Below are 28,000 nucleotides of genomic sequence, written 5' to 3' on the forward strand. Positions count from 1 at the left end.
TTCTGAAATTACATAACTTGGACACAGTTACCTCTGATAACTAATTACTCTAAATTGTAATGTTGACATGCATTTTCTATAAAGCTGCTTTGAAACTATATTTATTGTGAAAAGTGTTATACAAATAAATGTGAATTGAATTCAATTCTGCAGGGCGTATGTAAACTTTTGACCACAACTGTAAATAATAATTTTACAATAATTTAATTTTTGTTGATTTGTGTTAGGCCTATTTGTAAGATCATAGAGTGGATATTTTTATCAATTTGTTTTGATATATGTCAAATTTACAGATGCGGAAAAGTGCCTAAATGTTAAAAGTGTGTTTTCATCACCGCTCATTATCACACTACAAACTACTAAGATTACTTGTCAAACAAACAAAAAAAAATGAACTTGAAATCATTTTAGCTTATATGCAGAGATTGCAGAATCACACATAGTAAAATGACTTCCAAAAAATCATGAAAATATATTTCAGAATAAATGTTAATGTGAGTGCCCTAAAAGCATAATTGGCCCCTCCCCCCAGTTACTGTGGTCTAGAACCACCACTGTTGGGGTCTGGAATTATCTGTGTGACAGAGACACCGGCAACAGCAATCAGAGATATATATTAGAAGCTTAAATCATCTCCCACAGTGACCCAGTGCAACAGTATTTTTATTTTTACCCGGCCAGAAAATCCATAAAATTCATTAGAAAGTGCAAAAATCTTTACTTGTACTAAGATGAACAAATGGCTTTCAAGAGCTGTAAAATGTAACACTATCCATGAAGTTTTTGTTTTTGGTAAACAGAAAACTTATTTTTTCCATTTCAATATTTTCCATTTATTCTACTGTAAAAGTTTAGAATACCTAAAATTGTTTTTTTTTTTTTTTTTTCATCAGGGTTGCATTGAATAGATTAAAATCAGAGACTGATTACAAATGACTATTTCAAATAAATTCTGCTCTTCTTCTTCCAAAAATAAATAAATAAATAAATAAATAAAAATCCACCTCTTGAGATGCACAACCATGCTCAACTGTTCTAATATTAAGCACCACAGCATCAAATTAGCATATTTTAAGGGTGAGATGATACAATGTTTTCTTAAGAGACTGGAGTAATGGCTCCTATGGCTGCTTTGCCATAACAGGGAAAGATTGGGTTATAAATGTATTTTAAACATGAATAATCATTTTAATCATTAATAATGTATTTGGCTGTATTGTTAAACAATTAAATGCAACTACAGAAAACGGAAATCATTGATCCAGACTCCTGAGCCATTCACACAGAACACATTTTTTTTTTCAATACACTGTTTTTCCATTGTTTTCCAGGTAAACATGCACTAGACACACGGCTTTCACTGTTACGCTTGTCTCACATCTTTTGCAGCATCTCTACATTTTTAGAATGCTGTATCAAGTTAAAAGAAGTTGAACTTTTAAAAAAAGTGCATCTCCAGACCATTAAACTGCCATGTGTTTCATGTTTTTTTAAATGCAACAGTGCGAATCATCATGTGTGAATGAAGCCTATGTATTTATATAGGACAATATGCTATATGCTATAAACCTGTGTAAATTTAAAAGCTATCTTTATTATTGTGGTAGCGCACATGTCTGATGCACTGCATAATGTGCAGATGATTCAACTTTGAAACCTGTGTCATTTCTCAACCCACCCCCTACTGTATGTCTTCTGTCGCTTCAACATTGTAATATTTAATAAAAAGATCAAAAGGCTAAAAAAAGAGAGAAAGAAATAAGAACACTATCATATCACTTTGACTTATGAAGGCCCTTCCTAGTACAATATATGATTGATACATACACTATATTCAAAGGTTAAGATTTTTTAAAAAGATTTTTAATTGTCCATTTGTTCAAAAATACAGCAAAACAGTAATATTGTAAAATAAAATTGTAATTTAAAATAACTGGGTAACAATAAGGTTCATTAGTTAACATTAACTACATTAGTTAACATGCACCAATAATGAACTGCACTTCTATAGCATTTATTAATCTTTGTTAATGTTAATTTCATCATTTACTTATATGTTATTAAAATCAAGACTTGTTAACATTACCAAACAATTAACAGCTGTGTTTTTTATTAACTAACGTTAACAAAAATTAACAAATACATTAACAAATATACAATATTGTTCATGGTTAGTTCATGTTAGTTATTAACTAACAAATGAACCTCATTGTAAAGTGTTTTTTTTTTTTTTTTTTTTTTTTTTTTTAATTATTATTATTTAATATATTGTAAAATATTTATTCCTGTGATCAAAGCTGATTTTTCAGCATCATTACTCCAGTCAGTGTCACATGATCCTTCAGATATCATTCTAATATGCTGATTTGCTGCACAGGAAATATTTCTGATCATTATCAAGGTTGAAAACAGTTGTGCTGCTTCATATTTTTGTGAAAACTGATAATTTTTTTTTTAGGATTCTTTGAAGACTCTTAGGCCATTAGCAAACATGATCAAGGCTGCCACTCCACTGACACAATGATAGGGCAAACAGCCAATCATTGGAAGAGTAAAGGCGTCGCTTCGTCTTAAGTAACTTCTCGAGAAAAAATGAGCTTGAGAGAGGAAAACGAGATGCTGATTTCCTCTGCAACTTTATCTGCTGTTGAAAAAATGACTACTTTACACACTGTATGATCTCTTATTTTTCAAATTTGTTTTTTTGTAATGTCAATTATTTTCTCATTTGAATTTTCCTGAGCCTCCACTGCTTCCTTTATTTCCTCAGAGAAAACAGCCCTGCTCAGAAAACAGCATAATTATGTTGCTTAACTTTTAGAACAGGCTTTGTGTCGCATGATTGTATTTCCTTAAAATGCTATCTAGAGAGGCAGCTCACTAAGTTTTAAAAAGGGAATCACAGAGACATTTAATAGAAGTTAAATCTGTACATAAATGTTCTGTCAAAGCGACCTGGAATATTACAAGACTATCAAGATGATGTGTGAGAACAAATAATATATTAAAGGTGCCCTAGAACAACATTACACACTGTTGGAGAGATTTATAAAGAATGAAGTTGTGTTTGTGCATTATACAGACTGCAAGTGTTTAAAAATGAAAATAGCGACGGCTCTTGTCTCCGTGAATACAGTAATAAACGATGGTAACTTTAACCACATTTAACAGTACATTAGCAACATGCTAACGAAACATTTAGAAAGACAATTTACAAATATCACTAAAAATATCATGATATCATGGATCATGCCAGTTATTATTGCTCCATCTGCCATTTTTCGCTATTGTTCTTGCTTGCTTACCTAGTCTGATGATTCAGCTGTGCACATCCAGACGTTAATACTGGCTTCTGTAATGCCTTGAACATGAGCTGGCATATGCAAATATTGGGGGCGTACATATTAATGATCCCGACTGTTACGTAACAGTCTGTGTTTTGTTGAGATTCGCCTGTTCTTCTGAGGTCTTTTAAACAAATTAGATTTACACAAGAAGGAGGAAGCAATGGAATTTCAAACTCAATGTATGTCTTTTCCATGTACTCTTGTTATTCAACTATGCCAAGGTAAATTCAATTTTTGATTCTAGGGCACCTTTAAAATCCAATATCCCTAAAAAAAAAAAAAAAAAAAAGAAAGAAAGAAAGAAAAAAGCAAAGCAAGATAGAACTATATTTTTGGAAACACTGATTCATGAGTAAGCAGGGGTAAGGTATTGCCTGCCAGGCCCAACAGGGAAACACAAGAGAAGCAGACCTTCAACAGGCCAGAACACAGCAGGGGGATTCATAGGACCGACAGGAGGTGTTGGCCAAGGAAAGTGTAAAGTGACAATCCTTTGTTTTCATACCATATGCCACATGTCCATGAAGACAAGCTTAACTCTTCACACTACAGGGACTATTCGCTTCAAAAGCCGTATCATTCAACAATATTTTTATATTTTACAAGAAACATTTACCTTGACCTTGCCAAAGCCACCACATTGCTACTGAATTCCGAACACAAAAGCATTGCTCTGTAGTTGCTAGGATAATGTGCGGTCTTCATTCTCAAGCTGGGGACACACTTAAAGGTGCAATATGTAATATTTTCTGTCCGATAGAGGTCCCTATCGGTCTATTCAAAACAAAGGCATAGCTTGATGACGGCAAGTTTGAGTGCGGAATCTTGGGACATATGGAGCAATAATAACTGACATGATCCATGATATAATGATATTTTTAGTGATATTTGTAAATTATCTTTATAAATGTTTCATTAGCATGTTGCTAATGTACTGTTAAATGTGGTTAAAGTTACCATCGTTTCTTACTGTATTCACGGCGACAAGAGAGACGTCGCTATTTTCATTTTTAAACACTTGCAGTCTGTATAATTCATAAACACAACTTCATTCTTTATAAATCTCTCCAACAGTGTAGAATTAGCCGTTAGCCACAGAGCACAGTCTCAAACTCATGCAGTATGCATGACGAACATTTGGTAAAGATCCATTTGAGGGTTATATTAGCTGTGTGAACTTTGTAAATGCACTGTATAATAGTCGAGAGCTCGAGGGGCAGGGAGCGGGAGGATTTAAAGGGGCCGCACACGCTTAATCGGTGCATAGTCAATGATGCTTCAAAATAGGCAGTTAAAAAAATTAATAAAAAAAAATCTATGGGGTATTTTGAGCTGAAACTTCACAGACACATTCAGGGGACACCTTAGACTTATATTACATCTTGTAAAAACTGGTTCTAGGGCACCTTTAACACTTTTTTTTTTTTTTTTTTTTTATGGTCCTGTCACTTCGATCTGTTTTTTCTTGGTTTTGTGACAGAGCCCTGACACTCATGTATCTTCTTGTCTTTGTGTGAGCATGCAGCTTCGAGTGTGCTTAAGCCGTGAGTATGGTGTTGCAACAATTGACCATTTTGTCTGTCCACCACTTTGAGCTTAGATGGTTTCATTTGATCTTCACCACATTTGACACAGACCATCATCAGCCCATGCTGACAAAATCTTTGTGATACCATTTTCATATAACTCATGCTCAAAATTGATTTTGAGCCGTCAGCTCCACATAGGCTGCCGCATAGGGTTTATGCAATATCTTGGCAACACTACTGCCTATTGCACTGAAACATTATATGTTAAATCATGACCATACTCTGATGCTCCCTGCCATACCTGCTTAGCTCCTCATTCTGCCTCTGTTGTGCTTGGCCTCTTAATGGCTTTATTTGACCATACTAATGTTTTTACTAAGGGGGGGGGTTGGGGGTAAACATTTTGTGTGTGTAAAAGAGATCATTCTCACATATTTATGAACAAGAATTGCTCGGTGAAAGCTAAATAAACATGTTAATTTGACACGCAAATGCTGTAAACCTGCATCGGCATTGCAAGCCAGCTGTGCGCTGTGATGGCACAAAACCTTTGTTCGTGGTTACAATAAAAAATGCCATCTTCATAATGCCATATCTACACTGCCAGCACACTTGTTCATAATACAACACAAATGACAGGACAGACAGCAGCAACAGTAAATTGTGTCTAATGTTATGAGAGGGTGAAGAAGAATACAACAGGCTGCATCATCATTACCTGACAGCTCACCTGTTACATCACTGCTACATACGGTAGGTGACAGGTTATATACTCTTTCGAAATAAAACTTGTGTCTTGTGCTGTGAAGGCCATTTCTAAAATAACCCCATAGTATAAAATAAAAACAAAACAAAAAAACCCATAGCACCATCTAGCATTCAAGTTTTCAAGCTTTAAGTTTCTGTTATTGGCAAATGTACACATCTTCCTAAAATAACATAAATATGATTCAGCACACATTTCATAACTGAAAAGACAGAGTACAGTGTCACCTTTGACTTGTTTATTAGGGTTTAAGTAAGTTGTTATTTATAAAACTGCTTAATTCAACACTAAATTAAGTGTTCAAACATTTTATTTAACAACTGTCATTTATATAAAAAAAAAATATGTCTGAAATACAAGGAAGGGAAATGTTAAATCAAAGAAGGGACGAATGAGATGGATTTGATGATGTGAAATTAACAGACTTAGAACTTTATCTTATTAGATAAAAACACATACAGATAAAGTTTTCCTTTGAGGACATTTGCAGTTGAAAAAAACCCCCACAATAATATCATATTGTAGCTGAAGAATTGTGAAAATATTGTATTGTGATTCCCACCCGTAGTTTTTATTGCATTTTTGATCTGCGGAATTGGTGAGAATAACTTTTTTTTCAAAAAGATTAAAAAAAAATCTTACCAACCCCAAAGGTTTGAATGGTTGTATTTATGGACAAATAACCATAAACCATTTTTAATATTTGAAACTCAAAAACCCTTAAATGGAATTTCACAAAGTCAGCTTTCTCTGTTGCATGGGAGTACTAAGAGTTAATAATCTAAACCTATCTACAAAGAACGATGGCCAGCGTTATCAATGCAGAGAGAAGCTAAATAAACTCAAGAATGTCCTGCATGCTGTTTGTAAATGAGAACTCCAGCAGTGCTCGACAAAATTATATTTCAAGAGACATATCTGTATTAGTCTTTAATGTACTCATATTTTAAATAAAAATGCAATAAATATAGTTGATGACACATGCTTAGTGTATACAGTACATGAGCACTATAACTGAATTGAATATTAGTCTTCCAAAGCGTCACTGGACAAGCTTAATTAATGTGCCATCTATATTTACACACTGGTTTCCTTTGGCATCAATCTTAAACATGACGGATTAGCATTGCATTTTTGGAAAAATGTTCCTTTCGGTATGGTAACCAAGCAAGACAAATCCAAGCGTCCTGTCTCAAATGCACACCATGTAGCAGATGATTGCCTGGATTTATTTGATTTATACTGCCCTGCGAGGAGCAAAAAAATGGTGCAAGAACATTCTAAGATATACCTATTCCCTCCCAAAACTAAGATGAATGTGAATTATGACATAAAATGAATTGAACTACACAATTTATTGGCATCCAATCAATATGAAATCAAAACGGACCTTATTTTCTGTCCTAATACACATTCCTGGTCTTATTGTGAATGTTTTAACACTGCATGCTATTTCACAGAGAGAGAGAGAAAAAAATGTAATAATATATCAACTCTACACAGCTTCAGGAGAAAAATCATTTTGCTTTAGGGAGAAAAAACATTTTCAGAAAATCAACCTTACCTTAAAGCTCCTCTGAAACAATGTGCTTTGAAAATTGTTTTACAAATCAAACTTACTTCAATTGATTTCCTTTTTGCTTGTTGCCACCAAGCAGTTTTTGGATAAATATTCCATTTCATGAGGAAATGTCACATTATAGAAGTAAAATGGGCTGCATATGCCGTTTCTTGACCTATATGACTTTCTATCTTCTGTGCATAAACACAAAAAGAAATTTTGAAGAATATTTATGTAGCACATGGATGGCAACTTAGACAAAATAACATTAATATATTCCAAGTATTCTGAAGCCATACAATCATAATTTAATCAGAGAGCAGCAATGAAGGGAAAGTATAGTAGCCATATGAACTACTTTTCTGATACTTATATAATATTGATATAATGATATAATTTTTTTTACTGATATAATATTTTTATGGTGCTAAAAATACGGTATCTGATCTGAACCTTTCCTTTTGTGTTTCACAAAAGATAGTCATACAGGTTTGGAGAGGCATGATGGATAGTAAATTATGCCAAATGTAATAGCTGGGTGAGACACCCCTGTTTTTGCTCACTGTAATGCATTTGCTCACTGTAATTTGCATTAGGGCAACTGCCAACAGTAATTAGTAATTATTAATTAAATAAAGAACAAATAGGAGTGTGTTTTTGTTATTGTAGCTGAAAGGCACTCACGTTAAATTTAATGATGTCGTAGATGAGATAGCGTGGGACGGGCTGACCGTTCACTTTGTCAATAATCATCTCCTGCAAAAAAAAAAGATTAGGACGATAAGAAATGCAGATATACCGCCCATAAAAACCAGCCAATAAAAATCAACATGGGGTAACAATGTGATTTTGAAGAGAGAAAAAAAAACAAAAAAAAAACCTCGAAATTAAGATATTTAGCTTGAAAGATCAAACACAGGCACAAATCAAAGTATTGTTAGGTTAATATGTGAGGTCCAAATGTCTGAGATCATTGAAATCTGCTGTTTTTCATTAAACCTGTAAATTAAAATATTTAGGATTTTCAAAAGGTTAAACAAAGCAAAGAAAGAGAGTAATGAATAATAATAAATTATGAAACAAGTCAACACCGCAATGTAGATCAGTGACCTTTACACTGGTGAAAAACACATATTCTGAAGCATGGGATCACTTCATATAAGAGAACATAGTTTCATGCTGCAGAAATTTTAATGGTGAAATGAGAATGATGAAGTTGCTTCTGCACTCCTACTGTCAGTCACACAGCAGAGCAGATGAAGGTGTGTTTGGGTATCTATCAGAGCTGTGGTTCCCAAACTTAAGAGTGCGATTTTGCATTAGGGTTATTGCCAATAGTAATTCTTAATTAAAAGCCTGAGGCATTTTACATTTAACTTCTGTGAAGGGACAATATTTTCCTCCTTAAACTGATATTGATTGATAAATTTATATAAATTGATTAAATTGATTCCAACCCTAAATGGTACACAATATGATATCAATAAGGAAAAAATTATTTGTGTTGTTTTTCCTGCTTAAAATTGGACACTTTAACAATATCAATAAACACTTTCATAAATGTTTAATTTAAAGAAAAAAAAAAAAAAAAAGTTTGTTGCTTCAAGGCAACATTGTACCACAATAGAAAAATTCAAACATTTGGCATTTTCATGTAAAAAAAGAAATATATTTATTGAAAAACAATTTATTTAACTAGACACTTGAACAAACAAATTTATCCAGTTTAATGTATTAAAAGTTTCATATTTAATAAGAAGTAACATTTTATATCCAGCTGTTGCCCTCAGGCAACACTGTACCATAGGGGAACACAAGTATTAAAAAAAACATCATATTATTATGTTATTATATCAAGTTATCATATCCATCTTCATCCTCATCTCCATCTTCTTTCTCAACCTCACTCTCTCTCTCTGACAGACTGTCACTATGATTTCATCTTCCTCATCACAGTATGACCCCTCATTAACTCCTCATCATCACCCTCATCACCTGCCAGTGCTACCTGTGTTTTATAGCTTTTTAAGTGGTATAGAAAATGTGCAGATCATAATTATTGCAGATATAGTATGTGAATTACTATTCTTATAAGTGCATTACAAAATCATGTGAAAATGCCAACATATTTAGATAATTCTAACTCTTTTCCTTACAAACATAATACATTTGTATTCAAACCTATTATGACCTTATGCGATTCCATTATGGTACAATGTTGCCTTGAGGCAACACACAGTTTTTTGTTATTTTCTCTAAAACATTTGATGATATATAATGTAAAGTTCTTAAAAATACTTATTTACTTGACAGTGACTCATATTTTTGTGGGTTATTAAATGGATACAAACAAGTAAAAAAAGCACTTTTCATTGGAGAAAATATGAAGCCATGTGACGTGCACATGTGCTAAAACAGGACACAAAATGGACCCCTGTTGGTCATGTTTTGGTCTTTTTTGCACTTTTGTATGTTTGATCAATCAATTGGTGCCTTATTTTATTAACAGGAGACACTACAGGCAAAAACACTTTTTTCAGGCACTTGTCAATTTTGAGATTTTGCACTTTTTGGCTTTTCATAAAGTGTTTTTTCAGACTTGTGGAATGAAAACATCCAAAATACACTTTTAAGTGTATATTTGATAGCACTTTATCTATTTGTATCTATAGATATCAATTACAGTAAATATCTTTAAAGGCCCTTTTCTCAAAATGAGTTTTTTCTCCTGCTCTGAGTCAGAAATCTCCACTTCAGCAGAACTTATATACACCAAACTTTACAGTTTTATTCCTATCTATGTTCTGAAGGTTTTTACAGAGGGATTTGTTGATATATAATTTGCCTGATTTTATACAACATTTTATTCCTAAAAAAATTGTGAAAATACATATTTTTTTCTGGCTGTTGATAGTATTTTCTGATTTATAGAGTGATAAAAAGAGATATCCAAAATTCCCTCTGTAAAAACCTTTGAATTTAATATGTCCAAAAAATTAAACGAGAACTGTGAACCTGACATCCAATATTCAGTTCTAGAATTTTATGCAAATTAGCGCATATTTAATTAGATAACTCCTCATTCACATATTTAAACATTACATTTTAGAAAACTTGCAATACAAAAAATGTTTGCAATTTTTAATCAATCACCTGGTGTAGTATGGTGATATCTATTAGTTATTTTTTTTACTCTGGGGTGTATCGCCTTAAAAACAAACTAAAATAGACCATGTTGCCTGGAGGCTACACTGTACCATTGAGGGTTAAATGTCATGTTTTATATCAAATTCTTAAAATTCCACTAATTTAATTATTAATATAATAAATAAAGCAATAAATGAAACAAAATCAATTTCAATCAAATTAAATCATTATCAACACAAGCCATATTTGCACTGCAGTGGCACAAGTTGCCTCTAGATGTATTTACAAACAGTTTAATGCTGCTCAGAGGTGGCATGAATGCAATTACAATGGATTAAATACTGTTATGATAGGGATACACCGATATGAAAATTTTGGCAGATGCTGATAACCGCTAATTCTTTACATTTTAGCGCCAATAAAAAACTCCCTAAACTACCTATTAGCAGATAAATCTAAATCCAAATTTTAATATACTTTGAGAGCCTGATTATAAAAGCAAACGGTTCACCGAAAAAAGCCATGTCCCAAACACTTCAAACATACACAATACAGTAGCCTAGTTTGAACCAGTGTAAGATTCCTTAACTTTTAAAATTAAATTTTACACTCCTATGGTCAACTTTCTTTATAAAAAAAAATTTCAACACTTTACAATAAGGTTTAATTTTGTTAGCATTCGTTAAAATGAACAATGAAAGAACAATACTTCTACAGGATTTATTAATCTTAATGTTAATCTTAACATTTAAGATCCCAAGTTGTATCTGTTAACATTAGTTAATGCACTGTGAACTAACATGAACACAAATATTTTATTAACTAACATTAACTATCAATGTTTTTGATCTTACAGCATTACAACATTCTTTTACAGTTGTGTTCTCGTTATAATTTTATGTAGCCTATGTGACAAATTTGTGCAGCAAATGTTGCACTTAACTGCATCAAGCAATTCAAAACCATGGCAAACAGTGCACATCTCAAATGTCTCAGCTGAAGGAAATAATCCATTATCTATCAGTCTTAATATATGGGTCTAATTTTCTTATCGGATTGATAACCATTAAAAATAACCATTTATTGGCTGCTATCGATATGGGGCCGATATATCGTGCATCCGTATGTTATGAGATAGTTTTAAATAAAAAAAATGTTCAATAGAGAAATATGAAATGAATGAAGAGATACTTTAAAATATTACAATAAACTGCCCATAGGTGGCGGCAAGTCACTGTCTTAATTAGCGAGTCATCAAGTCGTTCATTCATTCATTCATTCAGTAATGAAACAAGCGGCTGTATTTATGAATGGGTGATTAAATCATTGACTCTAAAGATTCATTGTAAGCTGCAGATTCATTCAAGAAACACCGCTACATGTTGCAGTACTGCTGTGGCTTTCATTGGAACTATTATTTCATTTCAAAATATAGCTAACAATAGTGACAATACTGTGTTTAAAGAGGACATCACTTAATATTACCTTTTTGTTTGTTGAACTGTTGCATAAAATAAATGTCACATTTGCAATTGTGTGGAAGAACTCTTACATGGTATGTTTTTGTATCAAAGACAGTTGGAGAGTCTTAAATCAATCTCTATGCACAGTCTGTGTCTATATATGCTAGTAAGTGCACACTTTTACAAAAGGTACATTGTCAAGAACAGCAGTAATGTTGCATGATTTGCTAAGGCAGCAGACACTGCACGCAACCTATCATCAGCATCAGTTTGTTATTTATTCAGTCTATTAGATATTAATTTCCATCTTGGTGTGAACAAACCATTGCTGTTAAGACACATCACGCTTGTGAAATCGCTGTTAAGATTTCTTTAAGCAAATACCCATGATGCATCAAAGAGACAATCATTTCTACTAAAATAGTTTGCCAAAACATTCGCTGTTGGGCATTACATTTTTTCACTCGTGTTCTCAGACCTCTGGATCTTCAACATTTAAAGTAATTTCTTTTCAACATCTAAAGTAATTTCATGATTAAATCAATGTTTTGGCATAAATACACTGCCATACTACTCTTAGGGTGGGTTGCACCAAAAAGGACTGATCTTACACTAAGATTAAATCATGATTTATCTTATAATTAAAAACAGGTTTACATTAAACCCTCATTTTAATCCTGGTTTTAATTTAATTTAATTGGATACTAAATCTAAAATTGACAGACTGAGCAAAGACAGACAAAGAAGGTGTGGTGGCAGGCCACAGATATATTTATTTATTTATAATAAATAAAAATGAACATACATTATTAAAAAGCTGGATTAAGAGACTCATCTCAGTGGTGAGATGGATTGCTGATACATTAGAGGACACGTTTTGTATGCACGGAAATGAGACGAAGAGGAGCACACACTCAGGAGTGCTGACAGATGAGTGTTACTGCACTCCCTCACTGGGTGGAAGCATGCAGGGCAAGGGTCAAATGGACATGGTGACATTGATTAGTCTGTGAACCATGCCTCGTACTCATCATATAGTACACTTTATGTTTTCTTTTGTCTTTTAGTTTGCTCTATTAATTGATACAAGAAGTATCTTTCATGGCTTGTGAATTATGTGTATCAGTCCTGGGGTCAGTTGCACAAGCTAAACTTATTTGAAACATAACTGCGTATAAACTAAATACTTAGGAAAGCCTCCGATCAGGAGTAATGATTGGAATAAAATAGCAGACTGACTGAACTGCATCAATAAGCTCTTGTTTTACCCGAAAGACTTCAATCCTTTAGACATATATGATAATGTTGACATTTACACTCCCTTACATTTTAAGAGAGAGAACATTATGCCAATAAATGACTTGCGGCTCTTCAAAACTAAACTGATCTAAACAGCATGCCATTGTGTGCAACGATCCGTTGTGCATGTCAAATAAAATCAGTCATAATAAATAAATGTCATTTCTCATGTTTTTTTTTTTTTTTTTAAATCAGTATTTATTCAGTGCTCTTTACTAATTTCAAATAAAGTTTCTGAATGTCATTTACATTTACGTTATTTAATAAATTAAGTATTGCATTTCAATGGAAACTTTTTACTGTTAGTGACGTGAGGCAAAAGAAGTTAGAATCAAACTTAACAGGGTAAACTGAAATTAACGGCGCTTCAACACCATTTGTTTACAAATTTAAAGGCTGCTATAGGATCAATGAAGGTAAACGTCATATTACAGTATGTGACTACGCATTACTTTAAGGAAAATCTACTAAATCTGTTCTTCCTTGGTTGTTAGTTACAAACTACTTATTAGTTACTAAGCCCCGAGTGTGGACTTTACGTTCCAGTGTAAGAACTTACGAACAGGGTAACACTTTATTTTAGGGTCTTTTAACTAGTTGCTTATTAGCATGCATATTACTAGAATATTGGCTGTTTAATAGTAATTATTAAGCACATATTAATGCTTTATTCTGCATGACCTTATTCTACATTCAATGTCTAAATTAAAGGGATAGTTCACCCAAAAATGAAAATTTGATGTTTATCTGCTTACCCCCAGTGCATCCAAGATGTAGGTGACTTTTTTTCTTCAGTCGAACGCAAATTATGATTTTTAACTGCAACCGCTGCCGTCTGTCAGTCAAATAATAGCAGTAGATGGAAACTTCAACTATAAGAGTGAATAAACCTTGCTTAGACAAATCAAAATTAAAACCTGCAGCTCGTGACGACACATTAATGTCCTAAGACACGAAACGATCGGTTTGTGCGAGAAACCGAACATTATTTATATAATTTTTACCTCTAATACACCACTATGTCCAACTTCGTTCAGCTTCCTGTTAGTGAGGTCAAAAAACGCGTTGTGATGACGGAAGTGATGTCTCGCCCATATACTTCAATGAGCGCGAGACATCACTTCCGTTGTCAGAGCGCGATCAGACCTCACTAACCGGAAGTTGAATGAAGTTGGACATAGTGGTGTATAAGAGGTAAAAAATTATATAAATACTGGTTTAATTTGGATTTGTCTATGGAAGTTTTTTTGACTCTTAATTTTCAAGTTCCCAATCACTGCTATTATTTGACAGACAGACGGCAGCGGTTGCAGTTAAAAATCATAATTTGCGTTCAACTGAAGAAAAAAAAGTCACCTACATCTTGGATGCGCTGGGGGTAAGCACATAAACATCAAATTTTCATTTTTGGGTGAACTATCCCTTTAACAACTACCTTACTAACTAGTAATAAGCAGTAAATTAGGAGTTTCTTGAGGGAAAAGTCATAGTTAATAGTGAATGTGTGTTCCCTATACTGAATTGTTACAACAAACAGCTGGTGCAACCCTACCCAGTAAACTAACACTATTTCTCTGTATAGCGTCAGTAGAAAACTAAGTTTGTTTTGTTGCTTAACATGCGCTACTCATGGCAGAGTATCATGGTAGTCCAAATGAATTGCATTTTTTTTAAATCACAAGTTATAGTTTAAAATTAAGTAGTGCAACAACTAAAATTACGAGTCGAACCTTGATCAACACTCAATTGAACTTTTAAATATGAAACCCATCCTTGCTATTTCTCCAGTGTAGTGCATGATGTTTTGAGTGAGGTAATAAATGCTTTGAGAGCAAAATCCTCTTTAACATTTAAAGAATTAGCTCACAACACTGGCTTATTTTTGACCATCTCATGTAAGCCAAACCCGTGGACATCCATTAAGTATAGGAATAGAGTAGATCCTCTCTTCCTAAATGGATTAAAAGGCTTTCAAACATTGCAATAACTCACCCCATCCAAAAGCGTGTTGGAAAGGTGGACGCGAAGATCCTTCCGGAAAGGAAACTCCAGGTTGGCTATGTGAAAGACAGAGTTGTCTCTGTCAATCATAAAGACTTCGTTTTTTCCATCGATCAACATCATGTACCTGTAAAAACACAAGAGACAAAGTCAGAATTGCTGACCAACTTTTAGTAACTTACTTTACATGTGCACACCAGTGTTATTTATTTAGAATTTATTTAATATTTTCAGTTTTGATTTTTAAAATTTGTGTTCATTTTAATTTTATGTAAAGTTTAAAGTAATTTTGTTCTGTTTTTGTAATTTTTATGACTTAAAAAAAATATATATATATATTTCTGTATAATTTTTTCAATTAATTTTTATATTTTTTGTTATTTGAGCCCTTCCTTAAAAAATTGGCTGAAATATAAGTAACAAAAATGTTGTTTTATGGTTTTAGTTTTAGTTAAATATAATTAACCTGGTGTTTACATGTAAATGAACCCAGTGCCTCTCTTCACTCTGAAACCTGCAGTGCATATGTTTAATTTATTCACAGCCTTTGCAATTTGATAATCATACTAAGCCATATCATGACATTTTTCTATATATCATGCATACCTATCAGACCAATGACACCTACCAAGTTTCATTACGATAGAATGTTTTCTGTTATTGTTGTCCTTGGGCGTGAATTTGGAAAACTGTGACGGTTTCTCTGTGACGGTACTACTAATTTTGGTAAAAACTGCAGAAGGTTTGTAAGAAGCACAGAAACATTTCAACATCTCAATATGGCGATCATATCGCCGAGTGATGTTTCAAAGATAATTATGTTTCTAGGCCAAAGCGTTAAAAAGTGAAAAATCGAACTTTGTATTAATGGTGACACAAAAGGGTTTGGCATAGAGCCACCAAATACATTTGCTACCCTAACAGTAACAAACAAAGAAGGATTTGATGTTTAATAAGAATCTGAATGGAACAAGGAAAATGGTAGAGGATCAAGAAACAGCAGCTGGAAGATTTTGTGGCTACAACATAAGAAAGAACAAGACTGGACAAATTTAGCAGCTGTTCTCTGTTTATGAGCAGAAATTAGCAGCTGAAAAGAAAAGCACTGATTGAGAACGCACATCCCGGTAGCACTGAAACAGCAGGAATTGATGAGCTGCAATGATTAACAACAATGCCTTGCTTTATATGCTTCACTTCCATCAGAAAAATTAAGACAAATACTTGTCATAATAGATATAATTGAACAATGAGAAAAAGAGCCAGGTGAGATTTAGTCTAGTGAACTTTAGCAATCACTTCAGGGGGTGTTCTTTTCAGACATTTTTTCAGCATAGATGATAACGGTAAGACGATAATCTCTAAAACCAGAATACAAAGCAAAAAGAGATCCTGCTCAAAAGAGAGGGGCATAAGTTTAAGGATATAAGCTGCATCAAAATAATTTAATATCCATCTGGAGCAAACTGAACACATGAAAGATGGATTGACGAGCTGCTTGGATGAAGCCAATGTGGTCAGTGAAAAGGTTTGTGCAATAAAACCATACCATGACAGAACTACTGACTTAGTAACAGGTGTAAAAGTGCAGTAACATTAACAAAATTTTGTGGCAAAAAGGGTCCTTTGTCTGTTGTCAATAGTGTAGGGATGTATGAACCACAGCTCACACTAAAGTCACGTTCAAACCAAGTAGCTTTTATCGGTCAATGCGGCAAATTCACAAGACCAACCTGAACAGGAGGCGAAATCTGCATTGGAATATCTTTCGCCCAAGCAAAATTTCCAATTGCTTGGATTCCTATTGAAACGACTCCATTGTGACTGAAAATTCACTGTAAATGGAAAATGTAACCACACCAAAAGACCACATGCACCTTTAAGAAAACGAATGCCGAGTCAGTTGGCCTCAGGCGATGGAAACCCTCATGTCAGGCTGAAATAGCCACCAAATATACCTTTAGGTGGTATCTGGTTTCCTGACAGGCTGGCAGCAGTTGAAAAGCAGCAGCTGAATACATTTGGCTTTGGTTAGGCTTTCCAAATCAGTGTTGGGAGGTCATCGCCAGCATTCAGAGTTGTCATATATATCAAAGTCTGTGCACTTACTGGTACATTAAAGGTTAGTCGGGCCGACACCAACAACAAACGCGTAACCCATCAGCATTAGGGGGCGTATGACGGTCAAGGAGACAGAACGAGCAAGATGGAGATTTTATAAAAAATAAATAAATAATTAAGATAAAAAAAAAACTGCAGAAAGAGGGATGAGACAATACAAAAAAACTCAAAAGAATATCACTGGAATTAAGGTTTATGACTGGGCAAGCACTTTAGGACCTGTGTTAATATTAGAAAAGCTTTCCAGCACTGGAGAGAGCTAAGCGGGAAGGCCTGAAAACAGATGTAGAGGCAGCTTTGATTCCGCTTCAGATGTGAGTAACACTGGGTTTTGAGTGTCAATGATTGTCTGGAGCCGCTGTGCTCTACACTTGTTTGTATTTACTCTTGTGTACTGTACATTGATTTTTTTTGTGCTTCCTTGTTGTTCATTCATCATCTGCGCTTTATTTTTCATGAAGCATTTTGTTGCGCGTCAGCTGTGATAAACAGAAATCAACTCTCGCATTGCTTGTGTAACAGAGACCAGCTAGTGAGAGTTGTGCAACAGTAAACAGTAAACTACTGCGCACTGACGACCGCTAGAGAATGCGGTGATTAGCAGTGTTTTTGACAGTGTACTCGTCTCGCCTGCCAGCAGCGAATGGGCCAGGGTTTGAGACCAACTCAGAGCAGGGTGGTTAGGATTGAAAGGTGAGTTTTGGAGGCGGAGCAATAAAGAGAGGGGTGGGTTTGTTTGGGTTGATTTCAAAAATCAACAATGTCCAACAGTGTTTTTGATAATGTACTTGCCCCACCTTTAACGTTACATGTTCTCATCAACTTCTATATGATCACCCCACTTCCCTGTGCCTGCACATGTGTCAGACAGAGCTGCGTTCAGATCAGCACAGGCAGAAGGAAGGGGATCTTGCTTGAATTATGCATTACTAAGAAACAACTCATCAAATTTCACAGCTTAAAGGTCCTGAAATGAAAGAATGAACTGGTGTGATGTCATTTCAAACAAAATCAAGCCAAAATGAAGAGTGTTTGAAGTTTAAACCAGCTTGCCAAAGTCTTGTAAATGATTATGCAATAGGCAGGTGTGGCTCTAAGGCTTTGCCTTCTTTGAGGTGGAAATCTTCTTCAGTTCATTTTTTCTGTTCAGTCTGTCGAGGTCAAACGTCCGGGAATAAAAACAAGAACACACAGAGTGGCTTTATAGTAGAAATTGAATTTGTAATTTTACATTTAAAGCTGCTTGTTTTAAAGCAATTTCAATCATGACAACTCTCGGAGTGGATTAAATTCCACCAGCATTTATTGGCATGGGGTATGAAGTATACATGGCTTGATTTTGGCATACGAGATCTGCTACGCTGCTGCTTCTGTTGCTGCTAAGCAAATACAATTGATCAGCTTAGTCAAATAAAATAACAAGAAAAAGGCTGCTGCAAGAATAGTAGAACCCAGTAGCAGATCTCTACAGGTGGTGCTGGGGAGGAGGAGGGATAACAGCACTTCACATTGCGCAGCTTGTCGATTGCAGGCTAGGTTACGATATATATGGTTGAGTGGATATGGAATTACTTCTGATTGGCTGATGCCACGGCGTAGAAAGAACCAATCAGCGCTCGGTTAGAGTTCCATGACTGAACTGCAGAGCTTGTGCAAACATAACCACATTGCTATAATCAGATGTTTTCTTTACTGCGGTTTCCTCACCGCTGTAATTTTTGTTGTGTTTTTAATTTTATTATTGAGAGGGAAGCCACATTTTACATGTTCATATAAATGTTGCTATCAGCAGCAAGGACGGCATTGGGACGTTCACTAACACTCAGGTATTTCAAACTACATTTGACTCCTAAGTGAAGAAAGAAAAAGATCTTTGCCATTAGTATATCAGGGCCTTTAGAGACAAGCAACAGAGCTGTTGACAATGTGCTTATGGAAAGTCAAAAGAGCCATCCTGGTGTGGACAATTCCCAGACACACTGGTTTGCGCTCACGAGTATCCTTTTCACATATCAAAAAGCAAGATATCAAATAAGGTAGAAACCCTTTCATTAAATAAGTAATTAAATCAGCAAAACAAATCTAAGAAACATCTTTTTGACTTTTGGCTGTAACAAGATAACTGCCACTACCGTTAAGCACAGTGCTTGTCTTGTGAATGTGGCAGGATGGTGTTCTCAGAGTGCAGTGAGGAGGTGAAGATTACATTACATCAAATTTATATTCAGCACATCTGTCCACATCATTATGCGCTATTGGCCTTTAATATGTGTGAATGAAGGTGCTTCAGGGAATTATGCAAGAATGCATTCTCCCAGTCATGTAGTAATCCCAAGAGTACCAACTGAATGGGAACACTCTAGAATTCAGTAAATAGAATTGTCTTCTCTCAAATGCTGTCAGTGTATGCACACATGCCAAAAAGAGGTAGAAAAAAATGGTTTTGGAGATATTATCATTAGTATCTCTGGAAGCTTGTTTCTGTCACTGAGTCAGTCATTTTTTTTTTCTTCAGAACTGGACTTAACTCACAATTGCGAGTTTATATCTCACAATTCTGAGAAATTAAGACAGAATTTCAAGATATAAACTTGCAGTGGTGAGAAAAGTCAGAATCGCGAGATAAAAAGTCAGAATTCCAACATATAAACTTACAATTGTGAGAAAAAAATGTCAGAGTTGCAAGTTTATATCTTGTAATTTTGACTTTATTTCTCACAATTGCAAGTTTATTTCTTGCAATTCTGACATTACAACTCGCAATTCTGAAAAAAAGTCAGTAAACTCGTAATTATCTTTTAAATTTGTATTATTCCTTAGCAGAAGAAAGCTTCCATAGGTATCAAATCATACCCCCAAAAAAACAATTGTTCAGCCCTTCAGCCCTCCTTGAGCTTGAGCTTTAATAGCCTCTCGTTTGGTCATTATTATAGAGAGCTCTGCTGGACGTCCCCAGAGCAAAAGCATCAGAATGGCCAAAGCACAGGATAATGGGCTTGTTAGAACAGATCTCCAGATAAAGAGATCTGCTAAACCTTTTGAATGTCTCAGTGATAGAGCGAAGTGTTTTTCTATCAAAAACCAGGGATGTTCTGCTCAACTTTCTGCTAATTTTGGATCACTATGAGACACCAAACCAGCTCATTCACTGCTGCCAGGGCATAAAACATTCTGCAAGGTGCCAACTGTGGTGCTTCAGAGCAGATCCGTCTTATGGATGAGTGTTTAATGATGTTCGTGCAGACGTTTGATTCTGGTTTGAGCGCATGAGCCAGCAGGAGTGAAGAGAGACAGCTCACATCATTACAGCAGACAAGCTCAAGCAGAGCTGCCATAAAATGACCTGTAGCATCATTAAATGGCCCTCTATGAGCACTAGACTCCCACATTATAGAAACTGCATGAGAGAATTATACTGAAGATCATTTGAAGGGGTGCTAGAACATCACAAGAATGATGAAAAAACATTCGATGTACTATGTAGGTATCAGTGTTATTATCATTAAATAAAACTATTTCAAAGACAAAAACTAGCACTAGTTCACTATGATCAACAAATCTTGGTTTGGACTTCCTAAAAAGACTCATTCAGACTTGTTTGTATGTTCCATTAGGGAAAGTTAAATCTGAAATCTATGATAACGCAATAATAAAGCAGTGCATAAAAGTGTTTACAGCATAATAAAGCATAATAAAAGTAATAAAATTAAAGTACATAATAAAATTAAGCACAGCTGTCTGCATGAATTATTCCATGTCTTTAGTTGGTGTAAACAAAAACCGAATGATATATATTAATAATAATATCAAAGACATATTATTATGGTAACACTTTACAATAAGGTACATTTGTTAAACATTAATGTATTAAATATCATGAACTAACCATTAGCAATACATTTTTTACTGTATTTACTAATCTTCATTGACGTTAATTAATGAAAATACAGTTGTTGTTTGTTTGTCACATTAGTTCACAGTGCATTAACTAATGTTAACTAAATTTTAATAATGTCTTAGTAAATGTTGAAATTAACATAAACAAAGATTAATAAATGCTGTATAAGTGCATTTCATTATTAGTTCATGTTAATTAATGTTAACTAATGTACTTTATTGTAAAGTGTAACCATTATTACATTATTTTTTATTATAATAATAACACAAATAAGCATAGGCTTGTTTTTTAAAAGAAGCCTATTGCTCACCAAAGCTTGTTCAAAAACACAGTGAAAACTATCTTTTGAAATACTATTATAATTTAAAATAAGTTTTTTTGTTCAAATACATTTTAAAATGTCATTAATTTCAATGCCGTCAAATCTGAATATTCAGCATCATTCCTCCTACCTTCAGTGTCACATGATCCTTCAGAAATCATTCTAATATGCTGATTTGCTGCTCAAGAAACATTTATTATTATTTTCAAAGTTGAAAACTGTTGCGCTGATTAATATTTCTGTGGAAACCGTGATACATTTTTATTCAGGATTCTTTGATGAATAGAAAGTCTAAAAGAACAGCATTTATTTGAAAGAGAAATATTTCAAATCGTAACATTATAAATGTCTTCACAAAAATAACAGTAAAATAGCAAACGCAACTATAGTAACTTCATGGAAATACTTTAGGATTTCAAGAATTAAATTGCTACAAAAGTGTAATACGGCTCTAAAAATACTTACAATAAATTTAATTGCCCTCTTTCAGTTGCCATCTTTGCTTGTTTTTTTAATGAGCTCTTGCAGCAGTGCTTCGAACATTTTGAAACACAGCAGCAAGTCTGCAAGCATGTAGCTATAAGCATCTGTGTTGATGTATTAGCATAGCGTGTGCTTCAGGCCTATGAACGGCAAACTACTTCAGTTCCCTGATCTGCAGTCGCTGGACTCACCGTGTGCCGTCTGCTTTCCAGCTGACTTTATAAGCGTTCTTCTCCAACAGACGAATGTTCCTGAGGTCCATCGATACGGGCTGAGCCCCAGGAAACCCGGATCTGACAGACAAGCACATAAAAAAAGAAACATGATTGCTGGGTTGTTTTAATTGATCTCCAGTCATCAATGAAAGTAATCATGGCTGCGGTTTCATCAGGATAATAACTCATGGCAGAACTCAGCTGAGATGCTTTCCATTAACAGGCAGCAAATATATTTCCCATTACTTATAGGCACAAATGTCATGTGCTTTGGACTATGCTACAGTTGGCATGAAATGAAAATTCACCCAATCTGTTTTCTAAATGCATGTTAATGATTTACGATTCATCCAAGGATGTTTAATTAAAAAAAAAAAAAAGACCTTGTAATTTTTAAATAATAATATCATAAGTCCACCTTCCAGTGAAACAACAGCCTTCTCTCTGGTGATGCATGTCAGACTTCTTTGAATTAATCAGCTTAAACCCCGCCCCAATCACATTCAAGGCAGTTTACATTTGATCAGTTTATATCTGTGATGACTTAATTCGAACTCTGTATATAATAAAATATTTACTAATTTATGGGAAATTTTATCATTAACTAGTCATTTTGTCAATAACACAGTCACATCTTGCTTTTGGCTAAAATATGCAACCTTGTTACCAATTCTGGTGTATTTTTTTATTATTCTTTAATATTTATTATATTTTTTATTTTTACATTTTATGAATGTTATTTATATTATACACTGCGTTCCAAATTATTATGCAAGAGACAAATCAGTAAGATTTCTGTACAATAAACATTTAGATTTTAGTTTTTCTAAGAAATTGTTTGTTTATTTATCCATGTCTTTTTAGATAACTGGTATCAATCTCAGACTAAATTATTTGCCAGATCTATGGAAACCCTACTTCGAGGTTGTTCCACATTATTAAGCAAGTCACAGTTCTCATGCAATATGGGGAGGAAGAAAGATCTTTCTGAAGATGAAAAGCATGAAATGGTGCAATGTTGTGCAAAAGACATGAAAACAACTAATATTGTGTGAAACTGAATGTAGATTATCGAATTATTATAAGATTTGTGAGTGATTTAGAGAACAGCAGAACTCGGTCAGATAAAGGCTTATTAATGAAAGTTTATATTATTTATTTATTATTTATATATATATTTGTATTAAAAGGGCAGCTATAAAAAATGCCAACGTTGAGCACCAAACAGGTATTTGAAGCTGCTGGTGTCTCTGGAGTCTTAAGAAGCTCTCCATGCAGGCTGGCAGTTGTGCGTTAAGATGCATTTCAACCACTCCAAACCCCAAGTAGGGTTTCCATAGATCTGGCAAATTATTTTGTCTGAGATTGATACCAGTTATCTAAAAATACATGGATAAATAAACAAACAAACATTTTCTTAGAAAAACTAAAATCTGAATGTTTATTGTACTGAAATCTTACTTGCATAATAATTTGGAATGCAGTGTATGTTGATTTCAAGAAAATCTTCAAATTTAGTAACAGGGTAGCAAAAATTTGTGACACTGACCACTGACACTGTGTCCTAACCAGACGCGACGCGACGCCGTGATAAGCAATAAAAGGTATCTTTTCCAAGCTAATCTGAGTTTTTGTCCCAACCAGCAGTGACTGCGACATAGTGTTTCTATTTCTCTGTGACGTCGCGGCTGAAACAGCAACACAAAGTATGGCAATGATAATATCAGGTACTGTTTATGTGCTTTATTTAATGTCTAATGTCTAATGGCTTTGTTTAATGTATCTTAAATGTCTAACGTGAGTTTGAATATCATTCTGTGTTCCCATCTTTTCAGCTGTAATGAAAACAACAGTGGCTAATTCACCTCAGATCTTGAAAATAAATAAACGGCCACAAGAACGTTCAAACTGTCAACTCATTGCGAACAAACAAGTGTATTCTATGACAAAGATTGGTTCAGTCACTCCATATGTACTTTAAACAATGTTTAAATTGTATAATATTTATGAATTTTACTATGTACTACTAACCCATTTCATTTGGTCTCCTGGTTTCTTGTCGAGAGAGCTCGCCCACACTCTCTTCTGATTGGCTGTGGGTTTTGATTTATTTTATCGCTTCTCATTGTCGCGTCGCGTCGCATCTAGTGTGGACAGTCAAATTGCTCGTTTCTGGAATATTATCGCATCGCATCTGGTTAGGTCATGTTAAGGTTGACGAGCGGCAAGGAACAAAATGGAAGATTAGTTCTTATTTTTTACCCTATTCATGCCCCACACACATTCACAGTCCTCCTCACCATCTGAACGCTTTCGATTACATATCAGTGACACGGGCTTAGAGCTGGAAAGCATCTGTGGGGGGTAAAACACACGCACACACTCACTTGTCCCACTCAGAGAACTCCTGACATTTGCGCTGGATGGTGCCGAGCTTGGGCTGTGACGTGACTTGAGTGACTCCTTTGACAGACACCCCCTCCAGAAACACAGCGCCCTGAGACAAACAAACAAGCAACCATCATGTCTACACACTCATCACACACCTCATCACTAACAGTTCAAATGAAAAGGAAGCTGATACCAGGAATACTAAAAAAACAAACAAAAAAAAAACATTCCATGTTACATACAGCTGACTGTCAGTAAGCCTTATTAATATCCCAGATGAGCTGTGCTGTATTGAATCAGGAATATACCTGTGAAAGAATGAGCTCAAATGAGTTTTACGCACCACTTTTAGTCGTTCTTTCTTCTTTTTGCCCTGACTGGACTGAGAGGAGCTGGGCTCGGAGCCCTGAGCGATGGCATTACCGTCATCATCCACATCTTCATCCTCCTCATCATCAAAGCACCATTCGGGGAGAGCAGGTGCGGCTGGGGCATCCTCAACATCCCCATAACGCCGGAAGAGCTCCTTAAGATAATCTCCTTTATAGATGCCTGGGGACCGAGCCTGAGCGAACGCTGCCACAGCTGCCTCGATACTGACATGAGGAAAAACACAATCACTCACAATGTGTATCATCACACAGGATACACTGCATGTAACGCAATACTTGATAAATTATTATACTGCAAAATGAAAAATGTAAATAAAATAATCAAATTATAGATATATTTAAGAATGCTCATGTAATTCATGGTGTTAAACATATCAATTTTAAACAAATCATGTTTAAAAGCAACTTTTATGCTGCATTAAAAACATAATTTACCTTTTTTTTCCAACTAACAATCAATTTAAAAATGTCACTGGTCAGATCTCTAAATTGATATCTCTCTTCTTCTTTTTTTTTTTTTTTGCATTATTTAAGTTATTTTAAATTGAAATATCACAATGTTACTTCAGTATCATTTTTTTTTTTTTTTTACTGAATTTAAGATCAAATAAATGCCTTGGTGAGCATAACAAATCTTTTGTTGTTTAGTGTATATTATTAATTATGCATAATAATTTCAAATGAATTACAAACTTTCTTTACATTTTGTACAACAATTCAAATATTTAAGATACAGTTTTACAATATGCATTTTTAACTATTGATAAATATCACTGAGCTCTGAAATTTACTGCAAAACAAAAGTGTACAATAAAATTTAAGTACCCCTCAAATCTCAATAGGATTTTAGACATCTCATCTTTGCACAAGTTAGTGCAGAGTTACCCACTAATAATAAAGATCAAAGTGAATAAACATTATTAATGCATCAGTTATTATGAGATAAGCTAAACAGCTAAACTTGCTGCCAGACATCATGTTTATATTTGTGGCATTTCCACTGAAGTAAACTGAAAGAAATCTGCCTCCGTCTTATTGTCCTCGCTAAGCCACCCTAAAAATGACAGATGAAATGAACTGCTTTAAGCTACAGCAGTGTGTCTTCACTTACTGTGGAAAACAACCACATGGCATTCAAATAACAACAAGAGAATAGTGAAAGATTTACAACAAAATTATAACAATTAAATCCTTTCCATGAGACAACACAGCCCCTTCTACTACTAGGATGCTTGACTGAACATAATGAAGTATTGATTAGCCAGGTGTGAAAGAGGTGTAATTTAAAAACCCAGGAGTAAATATAAGTGCTTTTGTAGGGTGTGTTACAGATCGTATGCTTTTGCTCCAGGAACAAAATATGGATTCAGTGGCAACCCAAAACATACTGAAACTGGATATCATACAAAAGAGTAAAAAAGTCCTAAAACACTCCCATTTAAATAATATTTCCATGCATTACTGCATATGCACACTAATATGTCAAGTTATTAATGCTTATTTGCTCCCCTCTTTCAAATGGTGATGGATTCATGCTCTCAGCAGTCCATAACTGACCAAGCAAAACACATTGTGGGCAAGTCAAGCTGTAATTAATGCAATCTGCATCATGTTTCATGTTGATTTTATTATTTGCACAACCTTATCAGAACCTTATCAATGATGAGGGCTTATACAGTATATGCTCAAAACCAATAAAATCAATGTTGTTTCTCAAACACTTTTCACAGATGCATTCAAAGCTCCAGTTAGAGAGACAACAGGAAACACAATCTCAAATGCACTGCAAACACAATGAAGACTCTAAGCCTGACGTCTTAAGACCGACTTTAACATGCTAGCCTTCACACACGTGACAAAACTAGCATTATGTGCCGCAATATTAGCTTTTTCTTTTTCTTCTGCAATTAGCAGCACATAGATGGGGAAAATATATAACAGTATAATATATAAACATGTATTAGTATTAGTGTTGAGAAGAGTTGTGCGGTGTCATTTGCAATAGACATTATTAGTAACATTAGAAATGTATTGACTGTCAATATAATGCATCCTCACTGAAGAAAAGCATTAATTTCTATAAAAAAAAAAAAAAAAAATGTTTTTCATCCCACACTATTGAACAGTAGTGTATTTGGAATTTAAATAAAGTGAAACTGGAATGTCTTTATCTGAGCTTATGCACCTCAATTTTAGACCAAAAAAAGAGCATTATTTTTGGGTAAATGACCATTCACAAAGACCCGCCTCTTTAGTTACTGTTGCTATGTCCGACAAGCCATGCTGATCTCTCGCCACACATCATGTTCTCACGAAGTGAAAAATACATTGCGGAGCAAAGAGGACACTTGTCGACAGACAAGACAGAGTAGGATATTTTTGATATGAAACAAAGTTTCAAATTTCAAATTGTGTCATTTTTAAAGAAATGTACACAATACCTTGTTGCTCTTTAATGTGTCGTGACAGATCGCTGTAGCGTCTTAGTTCAAGCGGCTTGTGAACCGATCATCTCTTCTAGTTTATTAATAGCATCAAATAAAACATGAATAAACATCATAAGGAAATGTTTCAATCGTGGAAAGACATCAATACACACCATTTGTCAAGTTCAAGTCCACCTATGTTAATCTGCTAACTCCCCTGACTGCTTTGTCGGACAAAATGGCGGATTCTGCGTTATGATTGGTTCGATCGCCTGTCAATCAAACTCCTGGCGAAGGGTCAATTTTGGCAATATTGAATAAAATGTAAAAAATATTGTGTACAATTGTTCAAACTAGTGTGCTTTAATGTTTAACCAGGAAGTTTGTTTTGAAATGCTTTTATCTTGTACAAAATGGCACAAAGTCACACTTGTGGTTTTCCTGGTCAAAAATGACCAGCCTACAAAAAAAAATAGCTTATAAATCTTTCGTTATGCTATATTATCACCAAATATTGGATTCTATCTTTTTGTCAACTTGTTTTCTTTATTTCTTTTGAAATGGACTGATTGTAGGCATCACTGATCTGATATTGGTCAAATGTCCATTGTTTCAAAATGACCATCCATTGAAAATAAG

General features: G+C 34.4%; 1 protein-coding gene across 2 annotated transcripts in view; it reads right to left on the reverse strand.

The window, feature by feature from the left end:
• rngtt (RNA guanylyltransferase and 5'-phosphatase) overlaps positions 1-28,000 on the reverse strand; it is a 152,893-nt gene that overhangs the window by 89,376 nt on the left and 35,517 nt on the right. For both annotated transcript variants that reach the window (XM_067383569.1, XM_067383570.1), the window contains 5 exons: positions 24,887-25,139; positions 24,540-24,649; positions 22,129-22,230; positions 15,105-15,240; positions 7,888-7,959 (listed from right to left, as the gene is read on the reverse strand). In XM_067383569.1, the coding sequence (XP_067239670.1) occupies positions 7,888-7,959; positions 15,105-15,240; positions 22,129-22,230; positions 24,540-24,649; positions 24,887-25,139 (673 nt within the window). The remainder of the gene's footprint in view (positions 1-7,887; positions 7,960-15,104; positions 15,241-22,128; positions 22,231-24,539; positions 24,650-24,886; positions 25,140-28,000) is intronic.

This window comes from Chanodichthys erythropterus, chromosome 4, assembly GCF_024489055.1.
Source record: "Chanodichthys erythropterus isolate Z2021 chromosome 4, ASM2448905v1, whole genome shotgun sequence".
NCBI classification, from domain to species: Eukaryota; Metazoa; Chordata; class Actinopteri; order Cypriniformes; family Xenocyprididae; genus Chanodichthys; species Chanodichthys erythropterus.